At 43.7% G+C, this 19,374-nt stretch overlaps 1 protein-coding gene across 2 annotated transcripts in view; it reads right to left on the reverse strand.

Annotated features, from left to right (window-relative positions):
- The window catches only part of LOC141984891 (microtubule cross-linking factor 3-like), a 68,682-nt gene that overhangs the window by 35,522 nt on the left and 13,786 nt on the right, over positions 1 to 19,374 (reverse strand). For both annotated transcript variants that reach the window (XM_074948395.1, XM_074948394.1), the window contains exon 4: positions 431 to 502. In XM_074948395.1, the coding sequence (XP_074804496.1) occupies positions 431 to 502 (72 nt within the window). The remainder of the gene's footprint in view (positions 1 to 430; positions 503 to 19,374) is intronic.

A 19,374-nucleotide genomic window follows, 5' to 3' on the forward strand; every position in this document is an offset into this window, starting at 1 on the left:
TCGTACCCAACAGGCTGAAAAACCAAAATTGAAAGTCAGTTAAATAAGGCAACAGACCCATAAAAGCATCTCAAAGTCAGCACCCAAAGGGCCAAGTCCTGGAGTCCTGATTCAGATGAAACTCTTGTTGACATCAGTGGGAGTTTTGCCTTTCACCCGGATCCTACAAATTGGACTTCTGAGCCAATGCGGAGCCCTACTGCAGTCAATGCACAGGTCCACTTGTACTGTTGTCAATGCAGGATTGGGTCAGTTGTCAAGACTGCAGATTTGGGCCCAAGATCCCTATTTCCCAAACAGCAGTATGATATAATACTAAACGTCAAAACTAACAACAAAAACAAAGGGCCAGATCCTCCGTTCATGTAGACTGGGGTAGCTCCACAGAAGCCTCAAGCTGAGGATCTGGGCTGTTATTACTTCAACATACCTCAGTGGGTGTCTGCTGTGACTTTTTTTCTGATTTTTGCAAGTCTTTGCTCCCTCTTCTTTTCAATGACAGCTACAAAAAAGTGAGAGACATTGAACATGTCACCAACCATGTATCTAATTCAGTCCCCTTTTCTAAAACATACCAAATCACATACAATTATTTGGACTGCTTCTTCTAATTCCTGTAATATCACAAACAAGGGAGATAATTCTACCTTAAAATAACACAACAGAAATGCTGTACAAGACATAGTAAAATAGTAACCACTCTTGGTTGCATTTTCAATATTCAAGCATCAAATAATAAATCCTTACAACATCCCCATGAGGCAGGTAACAAACATCATTATAATTCATATTGTACAGATGGGTAAACTGAGGCAAGAAATCCTGGCTTCATTGAAGTCAATGAAGTTCTGCCATTAACGTCGATGGGGCCAGGATTTCACCCAGGGAGCTTAAGTGACTTCTGCCCAAGGCCAAAGAAGGAATCAGAAACAGGCAGTTCCCAGAGATCAGGAAATTAGGCCTCCCTGCTTTCATTTAAAAAAATTTAAAAAAATAAATTTTAACACTAGAGCTGGTGAAATAATTTGTTATGAATCAATTATCTGATGGGCTTAGTCCTCTTTTCTGTTCACTGTTTATTTGCAAACGAATCCTGATGTCTGTGAAAGTATTAATTAGTCACAGGTATTAACCAAATTGTCTTGCTGGCCAGTTTTCAAGTAGTAGAGCGTTTGCAAATGGTTCATTATTCACAGAGTAGGATGGGTCACCAAAGTCACATAATATTGTTCTTCTGGCTGATTAGATAACTGGAAGCTTTTAAATATGGGAATTATAGACATGTAGGCCTGGAAGGGACCTCAATAGGTCATCTAGTCCAGTCCCCTGTACTGAGGCAGAACTAAGGTATGGTCTACACTACAGAGTTAGGTCGATGCAAGGCAGCTTATGTTAACCTAACTATGGAAGTGTCTACACTTAAATTTTGCTCCCACCAATGTAACTGCCCCGCTACACAGACTTAATAACTCCACCTCCATGAGCGGCACAAAGTCAAGGCTGATGTAGTTAGGTTGATGCAGTATCAGCATAGTACTGCACTGCTTATGTGGACAGTTACTGGCTTTCAGGAACCATCCCACAATGCCCAAAACTGACAGTACAATCCATACAAGCACTCCTGGTGAGGACACACACCACTCACACAAGGAACATAGTAGACATGCACAAGCAATGTACAGTAACTCCTCATGAGTGAGTAACTCCTCACTCATGCACCCACGAAAGCTTATGTTCCAATACATCTGTTAGTCTATAAGGTGCCAAAGGACTCTTTGCCATCCTCACTTAAAGTCGTCCTGGTTAATGTTGTTTCATTGTTACATTGCTGATCAATTAGGGAACGTGCTCATTTAAAGTTGTGCAATGCTCCACTATTACGTTGTTTGGCTGCCTGCTTTCTCCACAGCTGGCAGCCTCCCTATGCCCCCCACTCCCTCTCACCACCTCCGCCTGCCGGCAGACCCCGTGGATTAACACCTTCCCCCTCCCCCTCCACCTCCTGCCCACGGCAATCAGCTGGCTTGCAGCGTTTAGGAGGCAGGAGAGAAAGGGGAGGAGCGAGGACTCAGCGCACAGGCTCCCCCTCCTTCCTGAACACCGCAAACCAGCTGATTGCCCCGGGCAGGAGGGGGAAGGAGGGGGAGCCTGCATGCCAAGTCCTCGCTCCTCCCCCCTCCCTCCTGCCTCCTAAATGCAGCAAGCCAGCTGATTGCCTTGGGCAGGAGGGAGCGGGGAGGAGCGAGGACTCAGCGCGCCTCTCCCCTCCCTCCCCTGCCTCCTGCCCGCATTCTCAAAACTACGATAACCGCACGAGGAAATAAGGAAACAGATCAGCAGAGCCAGACGTGTACCCAGAAGCCTCCTGCTGCAAGACAAGCCCAAGAAAGAAACCAACAGAACGCCACTGGCCATCACATACAGTCCTCAGCTAAAACCTCTCCAACACATCATCAGTGATCTACAACCCATCCTGGACAACGATCCCTCACTTTCACAGGCCTTGGGAGGCAGGCCAGTCCTCGTCGACAGACAACCCGCCAACCTGAAGCATATTCTCACCAGCAACTACACACCGCACCATAGTAACTCGAACTCAGGAACCAATCCATGCAACAAACCTCAATGCCAACTCTGCCCACATATCTACACCAGCGACATCATCACAGGACCTAACCAGATCAGTCACGCCATCACCGGTTCATTCACCTGCACGTCCACCAATGTAATATACGCCATCATGTGCCAGCTATGCCCCTCTGGTATGTACATGGGCCAAACTGGACAGTCCCTATGTAAAAGGATAAATGGACAGAAATCAGATATTAGGAATGGCAACATACAAAACCTGTAGGAGAACACTTCAATCTCCCTGGACACACAATAGCAGATTTAAAGGTAGCCAACCTGCAGGAAAAAAACTTCAGGACCAGACTTCAAAGAGAAATGGCTGAGCTTCAGTTCATTTGCAAATTTGACACCATCAGCTCAGGATTAAACAAAGACTGTGAATGACTAGCCAACTACAAAAGCAGTTTCTCCTCCCTTGGTGTTCACACCTCAACTGCTAGAAGAGGGCCTCATCCTCCCTGAATGAACTAACCTCGTTATCCCTAGCCTGATTCTTGCTTGCATATGTATACCTGCCCCTGGAAATTTCCACTACATGCATCTGACGAAGCAGGTGTTCACCCACGAAAGTTTATGCTCCAATACGTCTGTTAGTCTATAAGGTGCCACAGGACTCTTTGCCACTTTTACAGATCCAGACTAACACGGCTACCCCTCCAATACATAATGCCTTTTGTCTGGCAAAAAAATATTTCCCTGGAACCTAACCCCCCCGCTATTTACATTAATTCTTATGGGGAAATTGGATTTGCTTAACATCGTTTCACTTAAAGTCGCATTTTTCAGGAACATAACTATAACGTTAAGTGAGGAGTTACTATAATTACTGCAGCAGCTGTATGCCAATGTAAGTTAAGTCAACTTAATTTTGAAGTGCAGACATAGCCTAAGTATTATCTAGACCAGGGGTTCTCAATCTTTTTCTTTGTGAGCCTGCCCCACCAACATGCAATAAAAACTCCATGGTCCACCTGTGCCACAACTGCTTTTCTGCATATAAAAGCTAGGGCCAGCGTTAATAGGTAGCAAGCAGGGCAGTTGCCTGGGGCCCCATGCCACAGGGGCCCCCACAAAGCTACATTGCTCAGGCTTCAGCTTCAGACCTGAGTGGCAGGGCTCAGGGCCTGGACTTCAGCCCCATGCAGCAGGGCTTTGGCTTTCTGCCCTGGGCCCCAGCAAGTCTAATTCTGGCCCTGTTTGGCGGACCCCCTGAAACCTGCCCCCAGACCCCTGGTTGAGAACCACGGATGTAGACCATACCGACAGGTATTCATCTAATCTGTTCTGAAAAACCTCCAATGACGGAGATTCCACAATCTCACTAGGTAATTTGTTCTAGTGCTTAATTACCTTTACAGTTAGGACGTTTTTGCTAATGTCTAACCTACATCCCCCTTGCTTCAATTTACGGCCATTACATTTTGTCCTGTCCTCAGTAGTTAAGGAGCACAATTTATCACACTCATCTTTAAATCAACCTTTCACATGCTTGAAGACCATTATCATGTCCCCTCTCAGTCTTCTCTTCTCCAGACTAAACAAACCCAATTTTTTCAATCTTTCCTCGTAAGTCATATTTTCTAGACCTTTAATCATTTTTGTTGCTCTCATCTGGACTTGCACCAATTTGTCCACATCTTTAGTGAAGTATGGTGCCCAGAACTACTCTCTGACTATGCTTTTTTAACCAGTTGTGCACCACCTTACAGTAGGTTCATCAAGGCTATATTTCTCTAGTTTGTTCATGAGAAGGTTATGTGAGACAGTATCAAAAGCCTTACTAAAGTCGAGATATATCACATCTACTGCTTCCCCCCATCCACAAGGCTTGTTACCGTGTCAAAGAAGGATATTAGGTTGGTTTGACATGATTTTGTCTTGACAAATCCATGTTGATTTTCTTTATTTTCCTCTAAGTCAAGGGAGGGCGAACTACGGCCCACGGGCTGGATCCGGCCTGTCTGGGCTCTCAATCTGGCCTGCGGGACTGCCAGCCCAATGGCACAGCAGGGCAAAGGCAGGCTCCCTGCCTGCCCTGGCCCTGCGCTGCTCCCAGAAGCAGCTGGCACCATGTTCCTGCAGCCCCTGGGGGAGGTGGGGGCAGAGGGCTCTGTGTGCTGCCCTCTCCTACAAGCACCGCCCCTCACAGCTCCCATTGGCCGGGAATGGGGAACCCCACCCCAGGAGTCACTGCCAGACATACTGACCACTTCCAGGAGAGGCGCAGGGTCAGGGCACCTGCCTTAGCCCCACTGTGCACCGCTGCCACCCCAGAGCCGCTCGAGATAAGCGGCCTGCACCCCGAATCCTTCCTGCATCCCAAGCCCCTACTCTGAGCCCCCTGCCACACCCCTACCACCTGTGCTGAGTCCCCTCCTGCACTCTGCACCCCCTCCTGCACCCCAACCCTCTGCTGCACCCCACACCCCTCCTATACCCCAACCCCCTGAACTGAGCCCCCTCCCACACTCCAACCCCCTGCCCTGAGCCCCCTATGCAACCCCAGGTAGTACTTAAATCTATCCCACCCTGGCATACTCCCTAAGGCAGGGCAGTAGTACTAACATGCCTGCCTTCCCTCTGAGGACATTCCCCTCTCTGGCACAAAGGGCCTCAGTGGCAGAGAGAGAAGAAATGTGCACTTCCCTACACCACTGGGTCAAGAATCCAGACACTACCTAAAATCAAAGCTAGCTTTGTTCAGTTTGAAGTCCATACCACATAATGGATCAGGAAACAATGGATCAGTATGTTGTACGCACAACTCTGTGCATGACTCTACCTACAGGTCCCATTCATTCACCACCACCACAGCAGTCCCATAACAAACAAGATCCACAAAGTGCAGTGTAGCAAAACTAAAGAAAACAACATGTAAATGCCAGCAGCAACTACAGACAAGCCCAAGGGTGCTCAGATTCAGGGTTCCAGTTTGAGCCCATTACAGAATCAGGCGTGATTCATGATGTCCAGATGAGTATATATGGTCAAAATTCAGAGTGGAGAGTGGGCAGGCAAGACCTGGCATTACACTTTGGAACTATCTCTTGCAGAAAAACTAAGGCAGATGTTCAAATCAGTGGACTCAAGGATGCATAAAGAGATGGAACTTGAGAGGTTCAGCTTCACACATAGGAGCCGACTTCCCCTCTGCCCAGTGGGTGCTCATCACTCCCCCTCCCGCCCCTGGCCCTGCACCACCCTCGCCCCACCCCCATTCCACTCCTTCCCCACAGTCCCCACCCCAGCCCCTTCCCCTTCCCGTCCCCATTTCACCCCCTTCCCCCAAGTCCCCGCTCCTGCCCTGCCTCTTCTCCGCCTCCCTCCCTGAGTGCACTGCATCCCCACTCCTCCTCCTCCCTCCCGGAAAGTCCTAAGCGCTGCCAAACAGCTGTTAGGTGGCAGGGGGCCAGGAAGCGCTGGGAGCGAGAGGGGGGAGCGGGGATACTGCGTGCTCGGGGGGGGGAAGGAGGCGAGGAGTGGGGAGCTTGGCTGCCGGTGGGTGTGGAGCACCCGCTAATTTTTCCCCGTGGATGCTCCAGCCCCAGAGCACCCACGGAGTCAGCGCCTATGGCTTCACATTAAGTTTTATCAAAGGAAAGTCCCCACAAGCAAACAGATTGCATTAGTACTGCAAACCTTGACACAACAGATCCTTGCCAATGCTGCCCACCAATGAAATATTAGGGGGACTAAAAATATAGTTCTTCTTCATCACCTAATCTCATCTTTTTCATCTCCCAGAGCTCAGCACCTCTCCAGAAATACAGAAGTTCTGAAATGCTGAGCTCCAACTTCTTACCTAGGCCCGCCAACTCCTAATTAAAGACAAAGACTGTCTGAAAATATTCTCACAACAAATAAAACTGGCCAAAAAAAATACCTCATCCAATTTTTCCAGGTTTGAGAAAAGCTAGAAACGTGTTTACTCTTGCCTCGAATTTTTAACAAACACTACAGTCATTTTTGGTAGCCAGGAAACTAACATTTGAATAACAACAATAACTTGCCTTTATATACTGTCTTTCATTCTGCTCTTCTCAAATTTTAACGATAGCCAATGCTCATATCATCCTCTACTGAAATGAAGCAGTTGTTTAACAGCACACAGCAACACTATATAATTTTATAGCTGAAAACAACAAAGAATACCACATATACAATTAAAATTGAAGGAGTGATTTGAGTAGTTAGATTGTGCCCAATTAGAATTTGGGTGGGACACTGGGGAGGGAGAGGGAGGAGCGGGGGACACATTCACATTCTCCTGTGAAAAGTACCATGGGAATTTAATGACCACAGGAGGTCAAGACCTCAGTTTTATATCTCCTCCAAACATAAGAACGGCCATACTGGGTCAGACCAATAGTCTATCTCGCCCAGTATCCTGTCTTCCGACAATGGCTAGTGCCAGGTGCTTCAGAGAGAATGAATGGAACAGGGCAATCATCGAGTGATCTAAAGATGACCTCTTCAAAAAAACACAGTGCGCCCTAACAACATGTCACAGCATTGATCCAATACTGACGCTGAAGAGAGAATGTCATCTACTGACTATCAAACACTATATCCTGCAGCCCCTGAATAATAAATTCAACAGGATTTTTCAATGGGGTAGATAGCCATTTAGAAAGTCTACACATACCTGCCATCATTTTATTTTCGTATTTCATACTTTTAAAAAACACTGATCCTATTTTCAATGTGTGAAATTATCTACTGCTGCTAACAGATATTTTAATTAACGGAAACTGAACATAAAATAATTAGGGACTGAATAATAAACGCTGGACAAACTAAAAATGTCCTCCCTCTCAATGGAATCAGATTCCTCATGTTATTTTTATTTGGGCCCCAAATGGAAGGAGAGAAAGAGCTTGGGGGAGGCACGTCAGGGTGACAAAGAGTTGTGATTTAGAGTCAGGAAGCAGAGACCTGAGTGTTTTGGGTAAAAGAGAGTGCTTTGGGTAAAAAAGGATATGGGCTGGGATTGAAAGAAGTGAGAGAATACAGAAGGCCAAAACAGAAAAAGGAAAAATAAATTTAAGAGCAAGGCAAATGGAGACACTTGGAGCCTGATTTTCAGACTATGACCTCCATTTGGCACATATAAGATTTTATGCATATACCCTATGTATGCACTTTTGGTGCACTAACACCTGACAAGACAGATTATAGATTCTGTCACTTCCATGTGCAGAATTTTCATGTGCAAAATCTATTTGTCTACAATAGTTATGTACATGAATTCCTTTAGGATATATTTCTCTACTTGTCTCCATTCTTTTCCTTTGGCTGGATTACACCACCACAAAATGAAATGTGGCAGCATCCAAATAACGCCCCCAACTGCTTCTCAACTGCAGCAACAGAGCTAGCACGAATATTTCAAAGCTGGTTTCACACATTATTGGTCGGAAATGTAATTTTTGCACTCAAAAGTATTTTTTCCTCAATAATTTGAAAACTGTTCGATATTTTCGTGTATTCGGATAGCAAGAGCAAAATATTTCCCTAAAACGAAACAAATATTATTGTTTACAGGGAATTAACTATATGTTTATTGCTAATGAAAATATTACACTGGTTGAACTTTTTTTTAACATGTCCCTCGAGATTTTTCAAGTGTACTTTAGATAAAACGTAGGCAGGGACTGTTCCACAAAACTAACGTCATTTTAAAAAATCTACCATTGTATTTAACAATTATGATCAAAAAGATGACAAACTATATAAATAATTGATTTAGTTTGAAGATCAATTTAGTATACTTTGATTTTTTTAAATGTGTTTGTCAGACAAGTTTACAGTGAAAATTGATTAAGAATATTTCCGGAATACCTGATGAAACAAATTATGTATCCGAAGTGGAAAAGACTGAGATATGGTCTACCAAATGGTGACTACACTGAGCATTTTAGGGAACTCTCCCACTAGCAATTAGCAACTCTACCAGAATTAGCAACAGTGGGAGCACTAAACTGGCTGTTAGCATTTCTACAGCCTGTTGAGTAATCCTGCTCAGAGCAAGTCTGAAGACATGGAGGTAAAACTTCACCACTTTACCAGGGCTGAGCAGCTGAAGCCAACCACATGAGAAACCACCATAACATACAGGGATCCGTGGGTGGCATAGGGCTGCCATAACAGCTCCCACTTCACCCCTGCCCCCATCTTCAGCCAGCACAGGTGTCATGGCCAGGGAAAACGGAATGTAGTTCTCTTACACCTAAGTGATCCTTGGCTGTTGTAATAACTTCTTGAAGCCACTGGAAGTTAGAGCTGGCTTTAAGCCACCTTTGCACTCCCCGATATTGGTACATCTGTCTACCATGCTGGTCTCTAGGCTGCTCTAACTTGCACTTACTGACCAGCCTGGCACAGAGTTGCCCCAAGTTCAGGGAAATGCAAAGTTGGCTTAAAGTCCCCTTTGCACCCTTCCCCCAGCTCCTGACTTGCTCTGAGCACTTCTAGCCAGACCCTAGGATCTGACCCTGAACAGACATGAGAATTGAAATAATCACTTTACTATCACCTATTAAAAAAATCAAATGAACAGGTATTAGAAACTGAATGGATCCTCTCCAGGCTGGTGACTGAAAATATATTCTACCCTCAAAATAATATGTTTTAAAATGTCCATTTCATTCCTAAAATTTATCAGCCTTTCAAGACAAGGGCCACACTCCTATTAAACTATTTCAATCGCCATGCTGGGCAACCTGCCAGCAACACACCCAGGGCACTTGCTTTGTCTCTGACGGGCACAAGCATACATATCCTACCAATCCAGGGTTCTGCCCAGCCTACTCCAAGGGCAATATCCTGTGTATTTCAGTACCCTGCCTGCTCACAAGAATGAAGCAGGGAGGTAGCACAGAGGGATATTAAGAAATGCAAGTGAATATTCATACCCATGAACTGAACAGAAAGTTGCTAGGTCTAGTTACAGCCCTAACAGCCCTGTCAGCGTCCTCTTAATATTAAAAATGGCATATGTTACACTCACTTCTGGAGAAGGATATGGAATGCAAGTGGCCTTCACCAGAAAGAGATAAATAGCTCAATGTAGTCATTTAAACTAGTTGAAGCCAATATCCCACTTCAGAAGTGAGACATGAAAGTCAGCTTTACCAACCCCTGTACATGTGCTGGCCATGCAGCAGACCCAATTCTGATTTCTGTTGCTTGTGACCATGCACTTTCTGATCAAGCAGAGTTCAGCACAGTGGTGAAAGCAAAGTGTTCTTTCCTTCGAGAGGACATACCCCTTGTAACTGACCACCAAACCTTTCAACTGATCAACTGATATTGATCAAATTCTGAACTGGTATTGATTAAATTCAAAGAAAGTTACATCTAGCCATTTAGTGCTCCCACTGAACCAGATTAAGATTGAAGGTCACCACGAACATAGTCCCCTTAATCCTGGGGTGCACAGGCAAGTCTCAGAGTGCAGTGACTCCTTTGAACTGAAATGCCTGGCTCAGGGCACTTGGTAGAGCAGAGACTATGGTAAACTTGTGTCCTTGTGCTCCCCCAGTCTGTCTGTTATATCTACCTGCTGTCTGTCTTACAGTCTTTTTGTTCTGTGTTTGTATACTGCCTATCAAACACACTGTGTGGGATGAATACAGCCTCAGAGATGCACAGTGCTTCTTTGTCAAAACTACACAAGGTGGTTGGTTGGTGAATTTGTGTAGTTATAGATCCACCGACCTTGCATCGACTCAAAAAGAACCATCTGCACTATATTTGTACAGCACTAAGAGGCCTCAGCTCACCTTGGGGCCTTTGGACGCTATCATGACGCAAATACATACGTAATAAAATAATAAATAAAATTATACGTACATTAATAAATAACTAATAATAGGAAAGAAGAAGCCCTGGGAAGCTGTGTTAATGGCTTCCTACAGCAAGCACACACGAGTGGAACTGCCTGAGATCCACCATGTTCAAGACCAATAGAAGATCAGGCAGATTTGTAGATAGATCTTCCAGTTGTCTGCAGACCTCTGCAGGCCAGTAGAGCTGAATCCTCCAATGCTGGCAATTGGATCTAGATAATTTTCCACAAACTGAAAAAATATGAAATATAGAGAGAGACTTTGAAGGAGGGGCTTTTCATCAGTTTTGTTTGCTCCCTTTATTTGCTTCTCTTTATTTTCTGTTCCAAGTTGGGAGTCTAATGAAGGCATAGTCTGTTGAACTTCAAGCCACAGTACTTATTAGGCCTAACAGCACCTCCTAGATAGGCCTGGATATAAACCCTTGCCTGCTCACCAGATCCTGTCCCTGCTGGACCTGACAGCTAGACAGAGGGGAACTCCTTATCATGTGGGAATTGGAAAGAATTGGGCCTCACCTCTTGATTCAACCTTCCGCACTGCGACAGAGGGGCCACAAGGGGACACTGCTTGCCTATGGAAAGAGCCATCTCTCTCCTGAATTGACAACAATCACCACCCACATGTTGCCTGATCTTAAGGAGGGGCTGGCCTTTTCTTTTTCTTGCTGTCTTCTCTGCTGTCCTGTTTGCTTTTGGGGGAACTGATTTGGAAAAACTAACAGCTTTGCAAATAAGCTAGGAATGTTTTCCATCATATAACAAAAGGGAATAAAACAAGCTGGTTTTGTAATGTGCAATTTCCCCCACATGTTTAAGCTCATCAAGACAGTGCGTCAGACTCTCCAGAGCACAGTAGGCAGTTTGTCCTGCTGCATCAGTGTAATCCTACCACTAGCCAATAAAGTCATTGCAGTGGAAAACAGAGGTTGGCAGCTTCTGGCACAGTGAGTTCAGGGGGCATGGGTACAGGAAAATGAAGTACTGTCAGGTGCAAAAAGATGTCACACTGATCCTCACCTCCCTGCCTGGTGCAAAACAGATGCATATTAGCAGTGGTACTTTCAGCAGCCTTAAGGATAATCTAAGATACCATGTAAAGGGCTCCCCTAGCTATGAATGTGAAAAGCTCATTTTGACAATAGGCAGCTCAGTGTAGATCTTGATCACTGGTAATGCACTGTTAACCTAGATAACCTAAGCAATCATCTGGCTTCTCACCTATTACCACAAAGATCACTGAAAAAGCAGATCATCAAAATCTCTCTCTCCACATTACTGGTGATCTGCCTTAGAGTGATACAATGCATGCAAAGGCAGACATATGGTACAGACTAAGTCTATATACAGTACACTGCTATAATGTGGAATTAGGAAGAGCCACATGTAATAGGGCACCTGGTAAACCTGCTGATGAGCAGGTGATGGGAGCAGGTGCACAGCGAATATCGTCTAAATGCAAGCACTCCTCTACGACCTAAACAAGCATCCATAACATGTACTTATCATTCTAAACTGGGTTTAATGTCAAAGTAGCTAAATTCATTAATAAAATGATACAATTATGATCAAATAAGGCAATATGAAAAGGTTATCCACAGGTTTCTCTAACATACCTCCATGTGTGCTGCCATCACTACTAATGGGAAATTTTTCACATAATATATAAAAGAATCTCCGCGGAAATAAAGACTTATTTATTTTTAAAAAATTGGTCCAATAGGCTACACTTACTTTGTTACTTCTTAACCATGGCTGCAGTGTTTGGCACTCTGATTACAGAACATTACAAGGACCTGGATCTGCTAAGACACTGAAAATGTCAGAGTTTTCTGGCTATTGAGGCAGTGAATACTGTGACAAGTGGAAAACAAGCCTCCAGCTGGCAATGAACAAACACCAGAAATCCTGCCTGCAGCTTCATACCCCCAACTAGTGTTGATTCCATTGAATTCAGTGGAGAGGTCTGACCAATCACTGAGCATAGTGAACGTATTGCATACACCACAGCTGTGCTGTACTACCCATGATGTATTTCTACACAGCAAGGAAAAATCCACGTCTGGCCCTTGTCAGCTGACTCCGGCTCACGGGGCTTCGGCTGCAGGGTTGTTTCATCATTGTGTAGACTTCTGGCCTTGGGCTGGAGCCTGGCATTCTGCAGGATGGGAGGGTCCCAGAGTTCCGGCTCCAGCCCAAAGTTCTACACAGCAATGAAACAATCATGCAGCCTGATCCCCGTGAGCACAAGTTAGCTGGCACTGGCAAGCCACGGGTTTTTCTTTGCTGGGTAGACATACCCCCAGTGGCTCTATGTAATGTTCAATGACATACACTACAAATACATAATTCAACGGCATATACTCAGTCACAATGCCTTAAAAGAAGAAAAGTGCCCTGTCCATGTAGTTCTGCAGTCAGTTTACAAATAAAATCAGAAGTGAATGGCGAATTGCTTAGAAAGTACAGGTATCATGCTAGTAATGAATGCAGAATCACTACAGAGATACTGCAGAGGTCATTGTGGACACATTATCCAAGCCAACCTTCATCACAGCCAACATGTAGAGGCGGGTAGAAGTTGGTACCATTCTACCATTATGCCATTTTTCCTAATGCACGGAGCTTTTTGTAATCTGATCTGCAACCACAGTAACTGTTTTGTGTGAAGTAGCTATTTATGTGTGAATAATGTGCTAAGAATTAAAAATCAGCTTAAGCAAATATCTTATATGTAGAGGTGTATAGAGGTGTATGCACAATTCTGTATAATTACTTATATGCAATATTACACTACAGCATAACCAGAGAAGCTGTTTTGCTTGCAGTATTCACCATTGACACATGTATTATCCATTCTCTCTTGCACCTCAAGAAAGAAAGACAGTCAGTCAGTCAGCCTACATATAAGATATTTGCTTAAGCTGATTTTTAATTCTTAGCACATTATTCACACATAAATATCTACTTCACACAAAACAGTTACTGTGGTTGCAGATCACATTACAAAAAGCTCAGTGCATTAGGAAAAATGGCATAGTGGTAGAATGGTACCAACTTCTACCCGCCTCTACATGTCGGCTGTGATGAAGGTTGGCTTGGATAATGTGTCCACAATGACCTCTGCAGTATATCTGTCTAACAGATATAACCTTCTCCCCCTCCAGAACAGAGGCCTATTCTCTGACAGGTGCAAAATGCGTCATTGACGTTGTGGACCACAGAGTACATCCCAACTAAAGAGCCCCAATATTATAACCAATGTCCTTATCATACTTCACAAACTCTTGTTTTTATTGAGTGCATTGGAAATGAATGCAAATTACATTATCAGTTGTGTGCAATAGAATCTATGAACTGTGTTAACTCACCTTTGAAAGGGAGATTTTTTTTTCAGCAACTACAAAAGAAAGGACTACGATTTCTGCACCAGCCAAAGACTCAAACTGTGATCATAAAGGCAGAGACCCTTGCTAGATTAGCACCTTCCACCATAGGTCACTAGTGTTCTGTGTCATTCGGCTATAGCTTATTGAGAACGAGTATGTACAGCTATGTTAGGTTCAATCAGCTTACCTCATTTTGCAAGCATTGTGTAACTTACTAATGGAGGTTAGCAACCTTAAAAAGGGTCATTTTGAGGAAGTTACAAATGAGCAAGTTGTTGATCCGTTATACAGTTAACATCATAATTCCTTTATATAGGAATGGTCAGAACTTGGATTAGCTGCCTACTGCTCATCTGCATTACAGAATGAGGTCCTGCCATTTTCTTTCACCTGATTTTGCATTTGAAATTGCACAGACATAATCCCAAAAGGACCAAGACATGCCTCACAGCACACATCTGTATTGCAATATGCTTCTTATTCCTGGCACTGTTAGCAGGATACTGCTGAAACACAGGACAAAGCTTACCTCTATAACAGTATATCCTATTTTCCAGCATTGGGCAATGGCAAGCAACCTAGCATTATGGTGCTTTGCAGGAATACGACTAGCAATGCTGGTAGCTTTGACACTCCCAAACCCCACTCAGGAAAAATACACTGACAAATTCCATGTGCAAAACAAAGGGAGCTTCAAGGCTTCTTACTTGCGACCTGAGCCACCTCATTAATTAGCCCCTTGTTCTGTGCCATTCTATGCTTACTAGCAGCACTGGAGAATCTGGCCTAACAATATGCTTTCACTGAAGAGTTAAACTTGAGACCAGGAGAAAGAAGTCCTAAAGACAGCAGTGGCCATGGATATAATAAATGACATGAAAGCCATGACAACTCCTCCTTTGATCTGACAGAGCTTGAGTTTTTCAACTGTCAGCAGCAGGTTGCAAACCCTATCTATTTTCCCAGGCTTTTCTTCAGGGGCCAGGAGGCATTGAGGGAGTGAGCTGATCGCAGCGCGCTGAGGGGTAAACAGTTTTTAACTATTATTTTTCATGGCCTTGAAGAGATTTTCAGTAAAACAAAGTCTATTTTGAAATGTGTACTCATTCTGTAAAAGAATGTCTTTGTGTTGATGAGCAATTTTTGATAATTTGAAAAAAAATTAAATTACACTGGTGCAAATTTAGCTTTTTCAGATTACCAAAACATTTTTAAAGGAACTATAATCCTCCAGTGAGTGCCCTGGAATCCATACAGGGCCTGCTCCATTGGCTCAGAATCACTGGACGATTATTACTAATATTATTTAGACTGTAGTAGTGCCTAGAGTTCCCACCCTATACAGACATATGACAAAAAGAAGGTCCCTTTGTGAAGAGTTTACAGTCTAAATAGGCAAGGTAAATGCTCTGTCTCCACTTCTATTATGCTCCCATCAGACAGAATGACCAGACAGCAAGTGTGAAAAATCGGGACAGGGTGTGGGGGGTAATAGGTGCCTATATAAAACAAAGCCCCAAATATTGGGACTGTTCCTATAAAATCAGGACAGCTGATCACCCTATCATCAGGCCCTCAACACACCACTGTGCTTGGTGTTGGTGGGGAGGAGCCATGGTGTAATGTATGACACCCAGAGATTCCCCTTTATGTCAAGGGAATCCCTGGCTACCTTCTTACAGTAGCCCTCTGCCCCTTTGTGTCATATGGGGAAGAAGATGGATCTGGCCCTCTCTGTGTTGTTTCTTTGAGGATCTAGACCAGTTCTATAGAAATGTGCCAAAGAAATGTTCTTTGAGATGGTACTACGTAATCCCATAGAGAATGGCTACAAAGGTATGTAATAAACTGAATCAATCAATATGACAAAAAAATGACAATGATAACAGGGATGAGATAAAAAATTCAGGTCATATTATCTGAGGAGAGTTAAGCAGAGAAAAAATCACTCAAATCAGATGATGAGCTATGAGAAAGGTAACACAACTGGTGTAGAACTAGCTAAACTGGGTAGCCCCATTTTCTGACCTTGGCTTTTAAGTTAAACCACCAAATTTCTCATTTGAACAGTCAAGTTGGCAACTAGAAGACTAAAATGTGAGTGCCCATATATGGAACTGGGAGTGAAAGTTTGAAAACTGATCCCCAATGGATCCAAGAAGGGCAACTGAGACTCCTATATAGCTCTATAGCTCCTTATGGGGAGATGTGCTCAGCACTGTCACAAGCTATCACAAAGCCTAAAAGAGATTATCACATGGTAGTTGGTTCAAACTGAAGCCAAGCAAGACTGCAGTGATGCTGGTGGGAATGGGGAGCTAGATATATTTTTATAGCTTTAAGGAGCTAGATATATTTTCCTCTGTTTGCTGGGCTAGTACAGTGCCTCAGGGCTTTAATGGAGTCATCACTAATACTGGATATCACTACTTGATATTCAAGTGGCAACCATAGTATAAATTATTCTCTTTTTCCTCCAAATTTCTAGGAAATCATATCCTTCCTTTAAGAGGAGGCCCTACCAACAGAGATGCATGCATGCATTCATTGCCTCCACACTCGACTACTGTGACTCACAGTACCTGGACCTAAAGGTAGTGGCAACATGACAGCTCCAACTTGTGCTGAAAACAGAAGACCAGCTCGTTAGTAGGAAAAACTACTGAAAACACATGACACCAATGCTCCTCATCCTTCACTGGCTCCCACTTAACTTCAGGGGTCATTTCAAAGCCCCTTGTCTTAATCTTTGAAGTCCTCAATGCTCAGGGTCCAGCTGCACTAAAGACCACTGCACCGTTCATGATCCATATAAACAGCTGTGTATACCAGTTTTGCTGACCCTACTCCTGCACAAAGGAAATGGATTAGATTTACTCCTCTGCCACCTCATTCGGGTCAATAAAATTCATCACTGAGTCAAATATTCTCGTGGACATCAGAACTCTAGTGATGAGAACAGTGGTTCAAAGGAAAGTTGCTCTTATGCTTAATGAACTGAATTGGGATGCAGGACATATGTGTTCAGTGCCTTGTTTTGCTACATATTTTCACAGTGACTCTGTGCAAATCACTTACTCTCTCTGTGCCTCAGTTCCCCATCTGTAAAATGGGGATAATAATACTTCCTTTTTTCACTCTTTGTCTGTTTTATCTATTTTGATTGTAAGCTCTGTGGGACAGGTATTGTCTCTTTCTTTTGTACATTGCCTAATATAAAGAGGCCCTGAACTCAGCTGAGACTTCTCTGCACTATCATAAAATAAATAAATAAATAAATAAATAAATAAATCACCACCACCACCACCACACATGGAACGTTGGGGCTGCCCATATCAAGTAAAGAAAAAAAGAAACTCAGAACAACATTATGCTGGCATTAGGAAGGAAAGAAAGTCAAGCCAGTACAGTATTACTATGTCTTCAAGTTCAAACAGCTAGCAGCTTTTAATAAGGCAATGCACTGGGGCAATTTTATTCTGGTGATCATAGGTGATGATAGAATTACTTTTAAAGTATACCATTTCCCTCAGTTTTAAAGGTATCATACTTATATTATCTTCATTATATTTGCCAATTTGTATTATTTTCTGATAAACAGGCAAAACTGCTAATATAAATTCCTTGTAAACTTGGGGACAATTTGATGACGGTACACCAAGCAGCACTTGGGCAGCACTGTCACCCTGAAAAGGTCCTGTTAAGACTTTTTTCTGATGAAAATCTCCTTGTAGGAAGACACATTTTGAGCCTGAAAAAAATATTCCAGTGGTTTGGAGCCCATATTTTCAATGGCCATCAGGCTGTTCAGTTTCCACTTGGATAAACTCAGTTTGCATCACACTGGTATATACTTCTCAAACTTTTTTTTTCTGCTTGTGACACATCATTAACACCCTTTTCAAAAGACTTAAAGGGAACAGCTACAATATATGTTGTTGTGGAGATTACCTTGTTTTTCAACACCACAGTTTCCTCATCTTTAAAGCACCTACATGGAGCCAAATTCTGATAACCTAGATCCCAGTGAAATCATTGGGAATATTCACAGAGTAAGGTATTAGTTACGGTGACCAAGGGTGTCAGAATCACACCCACAGACTTTGAGCAACATCCATATTCAGCATTTGTTTTAAAAGAAAAATATTTGGGAGGCCAGTCATGTAAGCCCTGAACATATGGGACTCCAGTGGACTTCAGTGGGAGTTGGGGGGTGGTCTGTCAGTCTGTATATACAGTGCTTACAGAACACCAGGTTTGGGGAGTATTTTGGAAATATTTTGCTAAATAAAACCTAGATTTAATTTTGCTTCTCAAACCTTTTGGAAATAAAATATCTTAATTATGATTTTTAATTAAGCTTTCACGAAAGGCAACAGACTGAGAGCTCTGATAACTGAAATCCTCTAGGTAGGGATATCATTGGTAGATGTTTTGTAATAGAGATAGACTGAGCCCTCTGTCCCTGGAGCAGACCCAGGAAGAAACTGTGATTGAAAGAATCACAAATCCTCCCCTGCTGCCATCTTGTGCCAGGAACAAGTAAGTTATTAGAACTCCAGAAAGGGTGCAGCTTACTTCTTCCAAAATGGGCCTGGCCAACTACTCTAGCTAGTGAGTAGAGGAGCAGGGCTAAGGCCCCATCCATTTCCTGCCCCTCTTTTCCCCTTCCCTGCCCACCTGCTTGCAGGGTAGTAAACAGCTAGAGCACTCCCAGCTATCTTTGAGACACCACATACTTCCTCAGGAAACTACAACCCATCGGTGATCTTCCAGAAAACACCCTCCTGGCCACTATGGATGTAGAAGCCCTCTACACCAACATTCCACACAAAGTTGGACTACAAGCCGTCAGGAACAGTATCCCCGATGAAGTCACAGCAAACCTGGTGGCTGAACTTTGTGACTTTGTCCTCACCCATAACTACTTCACATTTGGAGACAATATATACCTTCAAATCAGCGGCCCTGCTATGGGTACCCGCATGGCCCCACAGTATGTCAACATTTTTATGGCTGACTTAGAACAACGCTTCCTCAGCTCTCATCCCCTAACACCCTTACTCTACTTGCGCTACACTGATGACATCTTCATCATCTCGACCCATGGAAAAGAAGCCCTTGAGGAATTCCACTATGATTTCAACAATTTCCATCCCACCATCAACCTCGGCCTAGACCATTCCACACAAGCAGTCTATTTCCTGGACACTACTGTGCTAATAAGCGATGGTCACATAACCACCACCCTATACCGGAAACCTACTGATCAGTATAGTTACCTACATGCCTCCAGCTTCCATCCACGACACACCACACGATCCATGATCTACAGCCAAGCTCTAAGATACAACCGCATTTGCTCCAATCTCTCAGAGACAAACACCTACAAGATCTCTATCAAGCATTCTTACAACTACAATACCCACCTGCTGAAGTGAAAAAACAGATTGACAGAGCCAGAAGAGTACCCAGAAGTCACCTACTACATGACAGGCCCAACAA

This window comes from Natator depressus, chromosome 3 (genome assembly GCF_965152275.1).
Source record: "Natator depressus isolate rNatDep1 chromosome 3, rNatDep2.hap1, whole genome shotgun sequence".
NCBI lineage: Eukaryota > Metazoa > Chordata > Testudines > Cheloniidae > Natator > Natator depressus.